Source organism: Stegostoma tigrinum, chromosome 45 (assembly GCF_030684315.1).
Source record: "Stegostoma tigrinum isolate sSteTig4 chromosome 45, sSteTig4.hap1, whole genome shotgun sequence".
NCBI lineage: Eukaryota > Metazoa > Chordata > Chondrichthyes > Orectolobiformes > Stegostomatidae > Stegostoma > Stegostoma tigrinum.
The window spans coordinates 744,818-762,923 of record NC_081398.1 but is presented as its reverse complement, the minus strand read 5'-3'; the positions used below and the strand labels follow the sequence as shown (position 1 = coordinate 762,923).

The window sequence follows — 18,106 nt, the reverse complement described above, 5'->3', positions numbered from 1 at the left end:
CAGATCTCTCCTGGATACAGGCCAGTGTGCTCTCCTGAGGAGAGGCTCTCCTGTCAGTGTTCAGGATCAGCTCCCCTCAGGGCCAGCTGTTTGCCCAGAGGTGATACTGTCTGTTGGAGCGGGGATGTGGGGTGGTGGCGGGGGGGGGGGGGGGGGGGGGGGGTCTGCACACGCTAACCAACCCCCACTCTATCCTGCAAACATTCCCGTTTCAAGTACTGATCCGAATCCAGAGTCCAGCTGTAGAGTAAACCAGTGTAAAATGCCAGAACGCCGTGCCCGTACGGGCACATCCTGCCCTACCCTGGGGCCAGGAGAACAGACTGATGTCTGCACCCCCGGCCCCCTGGTGCCTGTCTCCTCGGGGGGAGGAGGTGCCTATGTGGCCCTACCCTGGGGCCAGTTCCATCCACACAGCTCAAGGGCCACAGCTGACCTTCAGCCTGCAGCTCCCTACCACCCCCCAACCCACCCACAGCTCACACCAAAAAACCCCTCTGCCACCCTCCACAGCCCCTCCTCCACCCTCCACAGCCCCCTCCTCCACCCTCCACACCCCTTCTGCTACCCTCCACAGCCCCCTCCTCCACACCCCCTCCGCCACCCTCCACAGTCCCCTTCTGCTACCCTCCACAGCCCCCTCCTCCACACCCCCTTGCCACCCTCCACAGTCCCCTCCTCCACAGTCCCCTCTGCTACCCTCCACACCCCCTCCTCCACCCTCCACAGCCCTTCTGCTACCCTCCACAGCCCCCTCCTCCACAGACCCTCCACTACCCTCCACACCCCTTCTGCTACCCTCCACAGCCCCCTCCTCCACCCTCCACAGTCCCCTCTGCTACCCTCCACACCCCCTCCTCCACCCACCACAGCCCCCTCCTCACCCCTTTCTCCTTCACACCCCCCTCTGCTCCACTCTACACCCCTTCTCACACATCCTCACTCTGTCGTCTGCCCTCCCCTCCCCCTCCTCACATGCCTGTACTATCCTCCTGTCTCTCACTTCCTCTAACCCCCGTACCTCCTCTCACTCCCACCACACTCCTACCTTATCCCGTCCTCCCCTCTGCCCTCTAGTCCCACCCCTCTGGCCCTCCTCACACACACCCTCACTCCCCTACTATCCCCGTCACTCCCTCCCGGCCCTGGCCTGTGCCTGTCAGTGCTGCACCCGCCCCCCCCCCCCCCCCCCCCCCCCCGGGTTAGACGGGGGTGTCAGGCTGCTGCAGGTTTGGGGAGGAGTGTTGGCGTCTCATACGAGGTGGTGGGGTGTAGGGGCGATGCAGGTGGTAGCGTTCGGAGGGGAGGTCGGTGCCAGCAGGGAGCTGGCCGTCTCGGTGGCACTGCGGGGTCTGCCGATGGCGGTGACACCTGCGGGTCTCCCTGTCCCGGCTCCCAGCCCCATTATCAAAGGAGTTTCTCCGGAAATGGCCGGCATTGTGGTGTCGCCACTGACCATGGTTACCCTGGTGCTGGTGCGGCATGGGGCCATAGCCCTGCCAGAAACGCTGGGCTCCCTGGGGTCTGGGGTCACCCCCCGACTCCTGGCACTGCCCACTTGGGGCCAGGAGATGCCCTGGGGTCACTGCGCCTGGCACACCGAGGTCAGAGGGCCACGTGGGGTCGGGGGGCACGCTGTAGGCAGTGCTGGGCCCCCAGGAGAGGCGATGTTGGGCATTACTCTTAAAGGGGAAACGCAGTTTGCAGTCCTGGGGGGGGATGAACCTTCCGGGCCCAGTGTGCTTACGCAGCTTCTTGCTGATCTGCTGTTGCTGAAGGTTCTGGAAACGTTGCTGCTCTTGCTGTAACCACCGGAGCCGTCCTCGGCGAAACGCTGGGTCCTCCTCCATCAGCCGATTGATGCGGCCCGCCTTGTGGCTGGGGGTCTCCTGCCTGCTCTCCTCCCATCGCCCTTCGCTCCCAATCGGGGGTGCTCGCTCCTCCTCCACCTCCACACCCTCCCCGCTCGGCCCCAGCTCACACTCCCCTTCGCCCTGCAAACCACAACACATACAGGGAGTCAGACTGTCCCTTACCCCCGCCCCAACACAAACATACCCCACACCCACACACCTCCCCACCCCCACAAACACCCTGCCCGCTCGGTCCCAGCTCACACTCCCCTTCGCCCTGCAAACCACAACACACACAGGGAGTCAGACTGTCCCTCACCCCCCACACACACACCCCAACACCACAACACACACAGGGAGTCAGACTGTCCCTCACCCCCCACACACACACCCCAACACCACAACACACACAGGGAGTCAGACTGTCCCTCACCCCCCACACACACACCCCAACACCACAACACACACAGGGAGTCAGACTGTCCCTCACCCCCCCACACACACACCCCAACACCACCACAAATACAGCGTGTCAGGCCTTCACTCACACCCCACCTCCTGCGTACAAACACCCCCAACCCCACACACACACAGACACAGAACTGCATAGCACAGCACAGGCCCTTCGGCCCACGATGTTGTGCCGACCTCTTACCCTAAACCTAAGGTCTATCTAACCTCCATCCCTACCTTATGCTACCATCCTTTTGCCTATCTAATAGCAGTTTAAATGCCCCTAATGATGCCGACCCCACTACCCTCTCCGGCAATGCATTCCATGCCCCGACCACTCTCCGAGTAAACCTGACGTAAACCTCTGACGTCTCCCCGATATCTACCTCCTTTCACTTTAAAACTGTGCCCCTCGTAATAGCTACCCCCACCCTCGGAGAAAGTCTCTGGCTGCCCACTCTATCTATACCCCTGATCATTTTGTACACCTCTCATCCTTCATTGTTCTAAAGAGAGAAGCCCGAGCTCTCTCAAACATTCCTTGTAAGACATTCCCTCCAGTCCAGGCCACATCCTGGTAAATCTCCTCTGTACTTTTTCCAACGCGTCCACATCTTTCCTGTAATGAGGTGACCAGAACTGGACACAATACTCCAGATGTGGCTGAACCAGGCTTTTGTATAGCTGGTGCATAACTTCACGGCTCTTGAACTCAATCCCTCTATTAATGAAAGCTAACACACCATACACCTTCCTAACAACTCTATCCACTGGGTGGCAGCTTTCAGGGAACTGTGGACATGAACCCTGAGATCCCTCTGCTCCTCCACACTGCCAAGAATCTTTCTGTTAACCCTGTGTCCTGCTTTCAAGTTTGTCCTTCCAAAGTGAATCACCTCACACTTTTCAGGGTTAAACTCCATCTGCCACTTCTCAGCCCAGCTCTGCATCCTATCAATGTCCCTTTGTAACCTAGAACAGCCCTCCTCACTGTCCACAATGTGACCCACCTTCGTATCGTCCGCGAACTTGCTAATCCACCCTTCCACTCCTTCATCCAAATCATTTACAAAAATCACAAATAGAAGAGGACCCAGAACAGATCCTTGTGGTACACCACTCATAACTGAGCACCATGTTGAATATTTTCCATCCACTACAACCCTTTGTCTTCTAAGGGTCAGCCAATTCTGAATCTAATCTGCCACATTGCCCCCTGTCCCATGCCTCGTTACCTTCTGCATGACCCTACCATCGGGAACCTTATCAAACTCCTTACTTCAATCCATGTATACCACATCCACTCCACCATCTTCGTCCATGTGTTTGGTCACCTCTTCAAAGAATTCAATAAGGTTTGTGAGGCACGATCTCCCCCTCACAAATCCATGCTGACTATCATGAATCAAACTGTGCCTTTCCAAGTGATCCTAAATCCTAACTCAGAGCCCTTTCCAATAATTTGCCCACCACTGAAGTAAGACTAACTGGCCTGTAATTTCCGGGGTTATTCCTGTTCCCTTTATTGAAGAAGGGAATGATGTCTGCCTCTCTCCAATCTCCCGGCGCTATATCCGTGGACAGTGAGGACGAAAAGATCATCGCTAAAGGCCCTGCAATCTCATCCCTCGCTTCCCATGGAATCCCTGGATAAATCTCATCAGGCCCAGGTGGCTTATCTATCTTCAACTTCCTCAGAATTCCTAGTACATCTTCCTTACAAACAGCGACCTCCTCTAGCCTTCCTGCCTGTTTCACACTGTCATCCTCTACAACTAGGTCCCTCTCAGTTGTGAATGCTGAGGAAAAATATTCATGAAGGACTTCTCCTATCTCTTTAGGCTCCTTGCACAAATTCCCTTCACAATCCTTGATCGGCCCTACCCTTTCTCTGGTCATTCTCTTATTCATCACGTACGTGTAAAAAGCCTTGGAATTTTCCTTAATCCTGTCCACCAAGGTTTTCTCATGTCCCCTTATAGCTCTGCTCCAGCCCGTTCTTCAGCTCCTTCCTGGATAACTTGCATCCCTCTACGGTTGTTTGTCCTCTCTTGAGAACCAAGGCTCCCTCACTCGGCCGCATCTTCCCTGCCTTCTAGGGACAAACATATCGAGCACACGCAGTCTGCATTCCTTAAACAATCTCCACATTTCAATAGTGCTCTTCCCTGACAGTATCTGTTCCCAATTTATGTTACCCAGTTCTTGCCTAACAGCATCGTAATTACCCTTCCCCCAATTATAAACCTTACCCTGCTGTATGTACCTATCCTTTTCCATGACTATTGTAAAAGTAACAGAGTTATGATCGCTACGACCAAAATGCTCTCCTACCGACAGGTCTAACACTTGGCCCGGTTCATTGCCAGGCACCAAATCCAAAGTGGCCTCTCTCATGTTGGTCTATTTACACACTGTGTCAGGAATCCTTCATGAATGCACTGAACAAAATCCGCTCCACCTGAACTATTACAACAAAAATGTTTCCAATCAATATTTGGAAAGCTGAAGTCACCCATGACTACAACCCTGTGACTTCGGCACCTTTCCAGTCTCTGCTTCCCAATCTGCTTGTCCACTTCTCTGCAACTATTAGGGGGGGGGGGTCTGTAAAGAAAAACCCAACAAAGTGACTGCTCCTTTCTTGTTCCTGGCCTCAACCCAAACTGACTCTGTCGACATATCATTCTCGAACTGCCTTTCGGTAGCTGCCATACTAGCCCTGACTAGCAATGCCACTCCCCCACCTCTTTTTCCACCCTCCCTGTTTCTTTTAAAGCATCTAAATCCCGGAACTTCCAACGTCCATTCCTCTCCCTGAGTTACCCAAGTTTCTGTAATGGCCACGACATCATAGTTCCAAGTACTGACCCAGGCTCTAAGTTCATCCACCTTGTTTCTGACGCTTCTAGCATTGAAGTACACACACCTCAAACCATCCCTGTGTCCACAATTACGCTCCATCGACTGTATTTCTTTATTAACAACCTCACTCCCCGTTGTGTCTGTTGTTACCTCAAGCTCTGAATTATAAAACCGGTTCCCCATCCCCTGCCAATCTAGTTTAAACCATCCCAAGTAGCTGGAGCTCATCACGCACCCAGACAGGCAGGCAGGGTGTGCAAGAGCAGACAGTGTGATTAAATCCTGCGATTACAGCAAGGTGTTTCGACCTGGCGATGGTGCTCCTTACCTGATTAATGGGAATAACCTGCTCCATTTTTAACATCCGGTCCCTCAGTGCCTTAATCTCTTCATCCTTCATGTTGTTCTGCAGCTTCACCTCCTGCAGGATATCAGTCAGTTTATCCACGTGGGCTCTCAGATCATCCACACTGTGGTGGGCCCTCGGTTCTAGTTCCTCTGCTCTGTCCTCACCCACACCCACTGTGTCCCACACATCCCTGGCCACAGTTCGCCACGTCTCCTTTTCATTGGGATCTTTCTTGCCGTACATACGCGACAGCTCCTTCATCTTAACGATGGAGATGGCTTCAATTTCCTGCTTTGAGTGTTTGAAATCATTCAGGGCCACCTCGTAACAGATCTCCTTCACAGCCTGCATTTTCAGATCTGCCATAGTCACCCACTTGGGATCCTTGGTAATGCGTCTCCGCTGTGGGATCTGGTAAACACGGAGTGGTTCCCGTTTCTTCCCACTGCTGGGTAATCCACATTTCTTCACAATGCTCTGTACCTTATTGGCTGGAAGTTTTTCTCGCAGAGAGGCGATCAGACGCCAGCTCTCCTCACAGGATCTCTTATCGGAATCATCTCCACTGTCCGAATCTACATACTGACCAGGACAGAGAGCCATCAGCACAGACAGGGGCATGGTGACAAAACATGTGTGGGACTGTACCCCAGTGACAGTCAGTGTGTGTGTGGGACTGTACCCCAGTGAGAGTCAGTGTGTGTGTGGGACTGTACCCCAGTGAGAGTCAGTGTGTGTGTGGGGGGCTGTACCCCAGTGAGAGTCAGTGTGTGTGTGGGACTGTACCCCAGTGAGAGTCAGTGTGCGTGTGGGGGGCTGTACCCCAGTGAGAGTCAGTGTGTGTGTGGGACCGTACCCCAGTGAGAGTCAGTGTGTGTGGGACTGTACCCCAGTGAGAGTCAGTGTGTGTGTGGGACCGTACCCCAGTGAGAGTCAGTGTGTGTGTGGGACCGTACCCCAGTGAGAGTCAGTGTGTGTGTGTGGGACCGTACCCCAGTGAGAGTTAGTGTGTGTGTGGGACCGTACCCCAGTGAGAGTCAGTGTGTGTGTGGGACCGTACCCCAGTGACAGTCAGTGTGTGTGTGGGACCGTATCCCAGTGAGAGTCAGTGTGTGTGTGGGACCGTACCCCAGTGACAGTCAGTGTGTGTGTGGGACCGTACCCCAGTGAGAGTCAGTGTGTGTGTGGGACCGTACCCCAGTGAGAGTCAGTGTGTGTGTGGGACCGTACCCCAGTGACAGTCAGTGTGTGTGTGGGGACTGTACCCCAGTGAGAGTCAGTGTGTGTGTGGGACTGTACCCCAGTGACAGTCAGTGTGTGTGTGGGACTGTACCCCAGTCAGAGTCAGTGTGTGTGTGGGACTGTACCCCAGTGACAGTCAGTGTGTGTGTGGGACCGTACCCCAGTGAGAGTCAGTGTGTGTGTGGGACCGTACCCCAGTGACAGTCAGTGTGTGTGAGGGACTGTACCCCAGTGAGAGTCAGTGTGTGTGTGGGACTGTACCCCAGTGAGAGTCAGTGTGTGTGTGGGACTGTACCCCAGTGAGAGTCAGTGTGTGTGTGGGACTGTACCCCAGTGAGAGTCAGTGTGTGTGTGGGACTGTACCCCAGTGAGAGTCAGTGTGTGTGTGGGACTGTACCCCAGTCAGAGTCAGTGTGTGTGTGGGACTGTACCCCAGTGAGAGTCAGTGTGTGTGGGACAGTACCCCAGAGAGAGTCAGTTTGTGTGGGACTGTACCCCAGTGAGAGTCAGTGTGTGTGTGGGACTGTACCCCAGTGAGAGTCAGCGTGTGTGTGGGGGACTGTACCCCAGTGAGAGTCAGTGTGTGTGTGGGACCATACCCCAGTGAGAGTCAGTGTGTGTGGGACCGTACCCCAGTGAGAGTCAGTGTGTATGTGGGACCTGGGGGGGGAAAGAGGGGGGTGTGGGGAGGGGGCGTGAGGGGGGGGGGGGGGCGTGAGAGGGGGGCGTGAGGGGGGTGTGGGGGGGGTGAGAAGGGGGTGGGGGGGTGGGCGAGGGGTGTGGTGACGGCGGGGGTGCACACTAACTGGATGTAGAGCCTCACCAGCCTGGACTGCTCGAGCTGAAGATCTGCCTCCTCCTTCTCCAGGCGATACTGGTTCTCCAGGTCCTGGAGCCTGTGGCACAAACCGGGGGAGTGGGTTGGGGGGGGGGTGTAATTCAGCCACCTGTGAACTCCATCATCCGGAACGTTCTGCCTCATTAGACAGAGTGCCCCCACCCTCTCCCCGGACTTCCCCACTTCCCCATTCCTTCCTGAGCTGCCAGCAAAAAGGCTGTCACTGACCAATCAGGAAGCAGCTGGCACCCCAGAGGGATCTACCAATGGGAGCAGCCTAGAGATCGTGACTCAGTGGGTGACCACGGAGATGGCGGGGGGGGGGGGGATGGTTGGGGTCGGTGGTCAGATCCAGGTTGTCCTGAGGCGAAGTGGACCCAGGGTTCCCATCACGTCAGTGGGCCCCTCCCTGACAATCACGCCCACCTGCCCCCCCACACCCCGGCAGTCTGCCCTTCCCACAGCATTCCCCCTGCCCCCACACCCTCAGTGTAACCCCCCTCCCCTCGCCCCCACCTCCTCCGTGTCCCACCCCGACACCACCCTCCCCCCGCCCCCTCAGTGTGTCCCGCCCCCGCCCTCCCCTCACCCCCATCTCCTCAGTGTCCCGCCCCACCCCTGCACCCTCAGTGTGTCCCACCCTGCCCCCACCCTCCCCTCGCCCCTGCACCCTCAGTGTGTCCCGCCCCGCCCCCGCCCTCCCCTCACCCCAACATCCTCCGAGCCCCACCCTGCCCCCACCCTCCCCTCGCCTCTGCACCCTCAGTGTGTCCCACCCCGCCCCACCTCCTCCGTGCCCCCCACACCTCCTCTCGGTCTCCAGTTTGATGTCAATGCCTTGGTTCTCCAGCAGCTCCCTCTGGGCGAAGCTCCAATCGATCATCTCGGATGGTGTTCCCAGGTTCGGGGCCCGTTCCCGATCCATCCTCGCCTGCTCCGGGTGGTTAAACCGGAAAACGTGGCTCTTCCCCATCACCACGCGGTTACCTGCCGGGGGGGGGGGGTTCATTAAAAAATTCCCAGGCAGTCAATTCACCACCTGCTGGAAGCCTAACACCACACCTCACCCTCAACACAGCTGTAACAGACACAGAAGCAGGCCCTTTGGTCCAACACGTCCATGCTGACCCAGATATCCTACATTAATCTAGCCCCATTCACCAGCATTTGGCCCAAATCCCTCTAATCCCTTCCTATCCATGTCCCCTTCCAGATGCCCTTTAAATGCTGTAACTGTACCAGCCCCCACCCACTTCCTCTGGAAGCTCATTCCATACACGCACCACCCTCTGTGTGAAAAAGTTACCCCTCAGGTCCCTTTTAAATCTTTCCCCTCTCACCTTAAACCTATGCCCCTCTAGTTTTGGACTCCCCCCCACCCTGGGGAAAAGACCCTGTCTATTCACCCTATCCATGTCCCTCATGATTTTATAAACTTCCATAGGATCCCCCCCGCAGCCTCCGACACTCCGGGGAAAATAGCCCCAGTCTATCCAGCCTCTCCCTGTAGCTCAAACCCTCCAACCCCGGCACCATCCTTGTAAATCTTTCCCAAACCCTTTCCAGTTTCACAACATGCTTCCTGTAGCAGGGAGACCAGAATCGCGCACAGTATTCCAAAAGGGACCCTGACCAATGTCTTGTACAGCCGCAACATGACCCTCCCCACCCCTATACTCAATGCACTGACCCTATAATGGCGAGCGTCCCAAACACCCCCTTCACCGCCCTGTCTACCTGCAACTCCACTTTCAAGGAACTGTGACCCTGCCCCCGCCAGGTCTCTCTGTTCAGCAACACTCCCCAGGACCTCACCATTAAATGTATAAGTCCTGCCCTGATTTGCCTTTTCAAACTGCAGCTCCTCACATTTATCTCAATTAAACTGCATCTGCCTCTCCTCAGCCCATTGGCCCATCTGATCAAGGTCCCGTTGTACTCGGAGGTAACCTTCTTCACTGCCCAATACAACCAAACATTTTGGTGTCGTCTGCAAACTTACTAACCATACCTCCTGTGTTCCCATCCACACCGTTTATATAAATGACGAAGGGCAGTGGACCCAGCACCAATACTCGTGGCCCACCGCTGGTCACAGGCCTCCAGTCTAAAAATCGACCCTCCACCACCACCCTCTGTCTTCTACCTTCGAGCCAGTTCTGCCTCCAAATGGCAGTTCTCCCTAACCTTGCTAACCAGCCTACCATGAGGAACCTTGTCGAACACCTTACTGAAGTCCATGTAGATCAGAGATAGTCGGAACTGCAGATGCTGGAGAATCTGAGATAACAAAGTGTAAAGCTGGATGAACACAACAGGCCAAGCAGCATCAGAGGAGCAGGAAAGCTGACATTTCCAAAATGAAGGGGGGTCTGGGCCCGAAACATCAGCTTTCCTGCTCCTCTGATGCTGCTTGGCCAGCTATGTTCATCCAGCTCCACACCGTGTTATCTCCATATAGACCATGTCCATTGCTCTGCCCTCATCAATCCTCTTTGTTAATTCTTCAATAAACTTAAGTTGGTGAGACACCATTTCCCAGGCACGAAGCCACGTTGACTATCCCTAACCAGTCCTTGCCTTTCCAAATGCATGTAAATCCTGTCCCTCAGGATTCGCACCACTGGTATCAGGCTGAAGGCTCTATAGTTCTATGACCTTTCCTTACCACCTTTCTTAAATAATGGGACCACATTAGTCACCTGCAGTCTTCTGGCACCTCATCCATGGCTATCGATGATGCACATGTCTCAGCAAGGGGCCCAGCAATCACTTCCCTAGCTTCCCACAAAGTTCTAGAGTACACCTGATCAGGTCTTGGGGATTTATCCACCTTCATGCATTTTAAGGTTCCAGCAGCACTACCTCTGTAATATGGACAGTTTTCAAGATATCATTACTTACTTGTCCACATTCTCAAGCTTCAATATCCATTTCCACAATAAATACTGATGTGAAATGCTCGTTTTGTATCTCGCCCATCTCCTGCAGTTCCCCACATAGACAGCCTTACTGATCTTTAAGGGGCCCTAGTTACTCTCCTGTCCCTAATGTATTTGGAGAATCTCTTTGGATTCTCCTTGACCCTATTCGCCAAAGCTGTCTTATGTTCCCCTTTTGCCCTCCTGATTTCCCTCTGGCACATTCCTATTGGTCTTATACTTCTTGAGGGGTCCACTCGATCCCCACTGTCTATATCTGACATAAGCCTCCAGTTTTCTAGTCACCCAGCATTCCCTCCATACACCAGCCTGACCTTCACCCTAACATCTTCACACAGAGCTTCAGGGACCCTCAGAGACCACCTTGGGTGGGCAGCAACCACTCCCCACCCCCACAACAACAGCCGCCCCCCGCCCCCCCCCGCCCCCGCAAACCCTGCTCACCTTGCCGGAGCACAGTGCCTGTGGTGACCTGCTTCCCATTCACATACGTATCTGCACCATCGCATGGCTCCAAGGTAACGATGACTGTAGGGACACGGGGAGGATACTGCCTCAATTCACAGACAGCCCATACCAGCTCATTCCCGATCCCGATCCCAATCCCAGCCCACACCAGCTCATTCCCGATCCCAATCCCAATCCCAGCCCACACCAGCTCATTCCCGATCCCAATCCCAATCACAGTCCACACCAGCTCATTCCCGATCCCAATCCCAATCCCAGCCCATACCAGCTCATTCCCGATCCCGATCCCAATCCCAGCCCACACCAGCTCATTCCCGATCCCAATCCCAATCACAGCCCACACCAGCTCATTCCCGATCCTGATCCCAATCCCAACCCGCACCAGGTCACTCCCCATCTCGATCTCAACATCATACCGGGTCATTCCTCATCACAACCCACACCAGCCTATTCCTGATCCCAATCCCAATCCCAACCTGCTCCAGATCGTTCTCAAGCCTGATCCCAATTCCACACTGGGTCATTCCCAATCTTCACCCACACCATGCCATGTCCAACCCGGACCCACTCCAGGTCATTCCCTGAGGAGGAGCCCATTCACTGATCCCTACCTGCGCACTCGGCCTACAGCCTTCCCACTGCTTGGATGGAGAGGACATCCCCTCAGCCGGGGGGTGGGAGTCAGAGTGAAGGCTCTCAGTGACTTCCTCAGCACCCACCCCCAACACCATCAAGGGGGCTTGCCCCAACTGCTGCTTAAGACACAGCAGGTTACCTGGCAACTCAGCTGCAGGGGCATCGCAACTGGGTGATAACCGAGTAAGAATCCCCATTTGGTGTGTGATAAATGAAGTCAGCAGCACGCTGGCTGTTCGACAGCAGAGGCTGCAGCAGTGCCCCGGATACTGAGAAGGCTGCAGGTTTATACTACAGGCAGAATCTGACTGACAACTGGACACTGTAGAGTGTTGACTCAGTTGGAGTAGACTGTCACCGGTCAGTATCTGAGGCACAGGGGGTCACTGGAGGAGGTGTGTGTATGTATTACGTAACGGGTCGCGGAATTAACTGGCGATGGCACACCCCCCTGAACCAGACCCAGGCCCCGGTCTCAGGAAGACTGCTCAGCGCACTCACCTTCACCATTCTCCTTACTCTCACTACGAAACACACAGTGCTCATCCTTAATGAACTGCCCACTCAGCTTAATGTCTACAATACCCTGGCCGACCCTGAGAACACAAGAACAAATATTATCAGTCCCACACACACACTGACTCTCACTGGGGTACAGTCCCACACACACACTGACTCTCACTGGGGTACGGTCCCACACACACACTGACTCTCACTGGGGTACAGTCCCACACACACACTGACTCTCACTGGGGTACAGTCCCACACACACACTGACTGTCACTGGGGTACAGTCCCACACACACACTGACTCTCACTGGGGTACGGTCCCACACACACACTGACTGTCACTGGGGTACGGTCCCACACACACACTGACTCTCACTGGGGTACGGTCCCACACACACACTGACTCTCACTGGGGTACGGTCCCACACACACACTGACTCTCACTGGGGTACAGTCCCACACACACACTGACTCTCACTGGGGTACAGTCCCACACACACACTGACTCTCACTGGGATACAGTCCCACACACACACTGACTCTCACTGGGATACAGTCCCACACACACACTGACTCTCACTGGGGTACGGTCCCACACACACACTGATTCTCACTGGGGTACAGTCCCACACACACACTGACTCTCACTGGGGTACGGTCCCACACACACACTGATTCCCACTGGGGTACAGTCCCACACACACACTGACTCTCACTGGGGTACAGTCCCACACACACACTGACTCTCACTGGGGTACGGTCCCACACACACACTGACTCTCACTGGGGTACGGTCCCACACACACACTGATTCTCACTGGGATACAGTCCCACACACACACTGACTCTCACTGGGATACAGTCCCACACACACACTGACCCTCACTGCGGTACAGTCCCACACACACACTGACTCTCACTGGGATACAGTCCCACACACACACTGACCCTCACTGCGGTACAGTCCCACACACACACTGACTCTCACTGGGGTACGGTCCCTCACACACACTGACTCTCACTGGGGTACAGTCCCACACACACACACTGACTCTCACTGGGGGACAGTCCCACACACACACACTGACTCTCACTGGGGGACAGTCCCACACACACACAGACTCTCACTGGGGGACAGTCCCACACACACACTGACTGTCACTGGGGTACGGTCCCGCACACACAAACTGACTCTCACTGGGGTACGGTCCCACACACACACTGACTCTCACTGGGGTACGGTCCCACACACACTGACTCTCACTGGGGTACAGTCCCACACACACTGACTCTCACTGGGGTACAGTCCCACACACACACTGACTCTCACTTGGGTACAGTCCCACACACACACTGACTCTCACTGGGGTACAGTCCCACACACACACTGACTCTCACTGCGGTACGGTCCCACACACACACTGACTCTCACTGGGGTACGGTCCCACACACACACTGACTCTCACTGGGGTACAGTCCCACACACACACTGACTCTCACTGGGGTACAGTCTCACACACACTGACTCTCACTGGGGTACGGTCCCACACACACTGACTCTCACTGGGGTACAGTCCCACACACACACTGACTCTCACTGGGGTACAGTCCCACAAACACTGACTCTCACTGGGGTACAGTCCCACAAACACTGACTCTCACTGGGGTACAGTCCCACACACACACTGACTCTCACTGGGATACAGTCCCACACACACACTGACTCTCACTGGGGTACAGTCCCACACACACACTGACTCTCACTGGGGTACACTCCCACACACACACTGACTCTCACTGGGGTACACTCCCACACACACTGACTCTCACTGGGGGACAGTCCCACACACACACTGACTCTCACTGGGGTACGGTCCCACACACACTGACTCTCACTGGGGTACAGTCCCACACACACTGACTCTCACTGGGGTACAGTCCCACACACACACTGACTCTCACTGGGGTACAGTCCCACACACACACTGACTCTCACTGGGGTACAGTCCCACACACACACTGACTCTCACTGGGGTACAGTCCCACACACACACTGACTCTCACTGGGGTACAGTCCCACACACACACTGACTCTCACTGGGGAACGGTCCCACACACACACTGACTCTCACTGGGGAACGGTCCCACACACACACTGACTCTCACTGGGGTACAGTCCCACACACACACTGACTCTCACTGGGGTACAGTCCCACACACACTGACTCTCACTGGGGTACAGTCCCACACACACACTGACTCTCACTGGGGTACAGTCCCACACACACACTGACTCTCACTGGGGTACAGTCCCACACACACTGACTCTCACTGGGGTACGGGGTTCTGTTACCTTGTAATTCCATCTTTGATGTAATACAGGAGACATTCGGACATCAATGGGTCCTCGTTTAAATTGACTAAGTGCGGGGTCTGTAACGAGAGGCTCAGTCAGCGAGCTGCCAGATTAAAGCTCACACACAGACCCGATTGTCAGAATAGCACAGGGATGGGGACCATCACACACACTCCTCCCACCCTCTCGGAAGCAAAACAACCCGTTCATGGGGCATTTCTAATTCACCCAAGTCCCACGCCACCCTGTCCTGGAAACATATCGCTGTTCCTTCAGTGTCACTGGGTCAGAATCCGTGGACTTCCCTCCCTCAGGGACATTGTGGGTCAACCCACAACACACAGCCTTCAGCGGTTCAAGAAGGCAGCTCACCCCCACCTTCTAAAGGGGGGCAATTAAGGACAGGCTGACTTGGACTGACCTTCTTTGGGGAGAAGACACCGACTGTCCCTCCATCTTCCCTGGTGGCCACACCCATCTCAGCCAAGAGGGCCTCCCTGATAGAGAGAGAGAGCGCGCGAGCGAGAGACGGAGAATGAGACAGTCAGAGAGAGACAGCGTGTGAGAGAGAGCGAGGGAGAGAGAGCGCGCGCGAAATAGAGAGAGAGAAAGAGAGTGAGAGCGAGTGAGCAACAGAGAATGAGACAGAGAAAGCGCGGGACAGCGCGACAGAGAGAGGGCGACAAACAGTGGGCGCGACAGAGAGAGGGCGCGACAGAGAGTGAGAGGAGAGAGCGAGAGAGCGAGCGAGAGAGCGAGCGACCGAGAAAGCGAGCGCGAGAGCGACCGAGAGAGCGAGCGCGAGAGCGAGCGCGAGAGCGACCGAGAGAGCGACCGAGAGAGCGACCGAGAGAGCGACCGAGAGAGCGACAGGAGAGAGCGAGAGGAGAGAGCGAGAGGAGAGAGCGAGAGGAGAGAGCGAGAGGAGAGAGCGAGAGGAGAGAGCGAGAGGAGAGAGCGAGAGGAGAGAGCGAGAGGAGAGAGCGAGAGGAGAGAGAGCGAGGAGAGAGAGCGAGCGTGAGCGAGCGAGACAACGCATGCGAGAGAGAGACAGCGCGAGCGAGAGACAGCGAGCGAGAGACAGCGAGCAAGAGAGCGACAGCGAGCAAGAGAGCGCGAGCGAGAGAGCGAGAGCGAGCGACAGAGAGCGATCGCGAGAGAGCGCGAGACAGAGAAAGAGAGACAGAGAAAGAGAGACAGAGAAAGAGAGACAGAGAAAGAGAGACAGAGAAAGAGAGACAGAGAAAGAGAGAAACAGAGAGAGACGGAGTGACAGAGAGAGACAGAATGAGAGAGACAGAATGAGAGAGAGACAGAGACAGAGCGGGAGAGCGGGAGAGCGCGGGAGAGCGCGGGAGAGCGCGGGAGAGCGCGGGAGAGCGCGGGAGAGCGCGGGAGAGCGCGGGAGAGCGCGGGAGAGCGCGAGGGAGAGAGCGAGGGAGAGAGAGCGCGAGAGCGAGAGAGCGGCAGAGAGCGCAAGGGAGAGCGTGTGAGCGAGAGAGAGCGCGAGGGAGAGCACAAGAGAGCGAGAGACAGAGAGACAGAGAAAGAGAGTGACAGAGAGAGAGGGAGTGACAGCGAGACAGAATGAGAGAGACAGAATGAGAGAGACAGAGTGACAAGGAGAGCGAAAGAGAGACAGAGAGAGAGAATGAGAGACAGAGAGAGACAGAGACAGAGAGAGAGAGAGAGACAGAATGAGAGAGAGACAGAATGAGAGAGAGACAGAATGAGAGAGAATGAGAGAGACAGAATGAGAGAGAGACAGAATGAGAGACAGAGAGAGACAGAATGAGGGAGAGCGAGAGACAGAATGAGGGAGAGCGAGAGACAGAGCGAGAGAGAGAGAAAGAGAGACAGAGAGTGAGAGAGAGACAGAATGAGAGAGAGAGACAGAATGAGAGGGAGCGAGAGAGAGACAGAATGAGAGGGAGCGAGAGACAGAGCGAGAGAGAGAGAGAGAGAGAGACAGAATGAGAGAGAGAGACAGAATGAGAGGGAGCGAGAGACAGAGAGCGAGAGAGAGAGAGAATGAGTGACAGAGGGAGAGAGACAGAGGGAGAGAGACAGAGGGAGAGAGAGACAGAGGGAGAGAGAGACAGAGGGAGAGAGAAACAGAGGGAGAGAGAAACAGAGGGAGAGAGAAACAGAGGGAGAGAGAAACAGAGGGAGAGAGAGACAGAATGAGAGAGAGACAGAATGAGAGAGAGACAGAATGAGAGAGAGAGACAGAATGAGAGGGAGCGAGAGAGAGACAGAATGAGAGGGAGCGAGAGACAGAGCGAGAGAGAGAGAGAGACAGAGAGACAGAATGAGAGAGAGAGAGACAGAATGAGAGAGAGAGACAGAATGAGAGAGAGAGACAGAATGAGAGGGAGCGAGAGACAGAGAGCGAGAGAGAGAGAGAGAATGAGTGACAGAGGGAGAGAGACAGAGGGAGAGAGAAACAGAGGGAGAGAGAAACAGAGGGAGAGAGAAACAGAGGGAGAGAGAGACAGAATGAGAGAGAGACAGAATGAGAGAGAGACAGAATGAGAGAGAGAGAGAGAGACAGACAGACAGACAGACAGAGAGAGAGAGACACACACAATCAGTCACACGACTGCATCAGGCTTGTTGCTTTTAACCGCATTACAACATAGAACATAGAAAAGTACAGCACTGTACAGGCCCTTCAGCCCACGATGTTGTGCCGTGGAATAATCCTAATTCAAAAATAAAGTAACCTAACCTACATTCCCCTCAATTCACTGCTGTCCAAAGAACATAGAACGTTACAGCACAGTACAGGCCCTTCGGCCCTCTATGTTGTGCAGACCTGTCATACCGATCTCAAGCCCATCTAATCTACACTATTCCATGTACGTCCATATGCTTATCCAATGACGACTTAAATGTACCCAAAGTTGGCGAATCTACTACCGTTGCAGGCAAAGCGTTCCACTCCCTTACTACTCTCTGAGTAAAGAAACTACCTCTGACATCTGTCCTATATCTTTCACCCCTCAATTTAAAGCTATGCCCCCGCGTGCTCACTGTCACCATTCTAGGAAAAAGGCTCTCCCTATCCACCCTATCTAACCCTCTGATTATTTTATATGTTTCAATTAAGTCACCTCTCAACCTTCTTCTCTCTAATGAAAACAGCCTCAAGTCCCTCAGCCTTTCCTCGTAAGACCTTCCCTCCATACCAGGCAACATCCTAGTAAGTCTCTTCTGCACCCTTTCCAAAGCTTCCACATCCTTCTTATAATGCGGTGACCAGAACTATACACAATACTCCAAGTGCGGCCACACCAGAGTTTTGTACGGCTTCACCATAACCTCTTGGTTCCGGAACTTGATCCCTCTATTAATAAAAGCTAAAACACTGTATGCCTTCTTAACAGACCTGTCAACCTGGGTGGAAACTTTCAAGGATCTGTGGATATGGACACTGAGATCTCTCTGCTCATCTACACATCCAAGAATCTTACCATTAGCCCAGTACTTTGCCTTCCGGTTATTCCTGCCAAAGTGCATCACCTCACACCTGTCTGCATTAAATTCCATTTGCCACCTCTCAGCCCAGCTCTGCAGCTTATCTATGTCTCT

General features: G+C 54.6%; 1 protein-coding gene across 1 annotated transcript in view; it reads right to left on the bottom strand.

The window, feature by feature from the left end:
* Positions 1–1,191: 1,191 nt before the first annotated feature.
* The window catches only part of LOC125448637 (kinesin-like protein KIF1C), a 54,653-nt gene continuing 37,738 nt past the window's right edge, over positions 1,192–18,106 (bottom strand). Inside the window, 8 exon segments of the mRNA XM_059642565.1 lie at positions 1,192–1,994; positions 5,500–6,102; positions 7,586–7,658; positions 8,407–8,587; positions 10,987–11,070; positions 12,148–12,242; positions 14,510–14,589; positions 14,934–15,009. Of these exon segments, the coding sequence (XP_059498548.1) occupies positions 1,203–1,994; positions 5,500–6,102; positions 7,586–7,658; positions 8,407–8,587; positions 10,987–11,070; positions 12,148–12,242; positions 14,510–14,589; positions 14,934–15,009 (1,984 nt within the window). The 3' untranslated portion in view covers positions 1,192–1,202.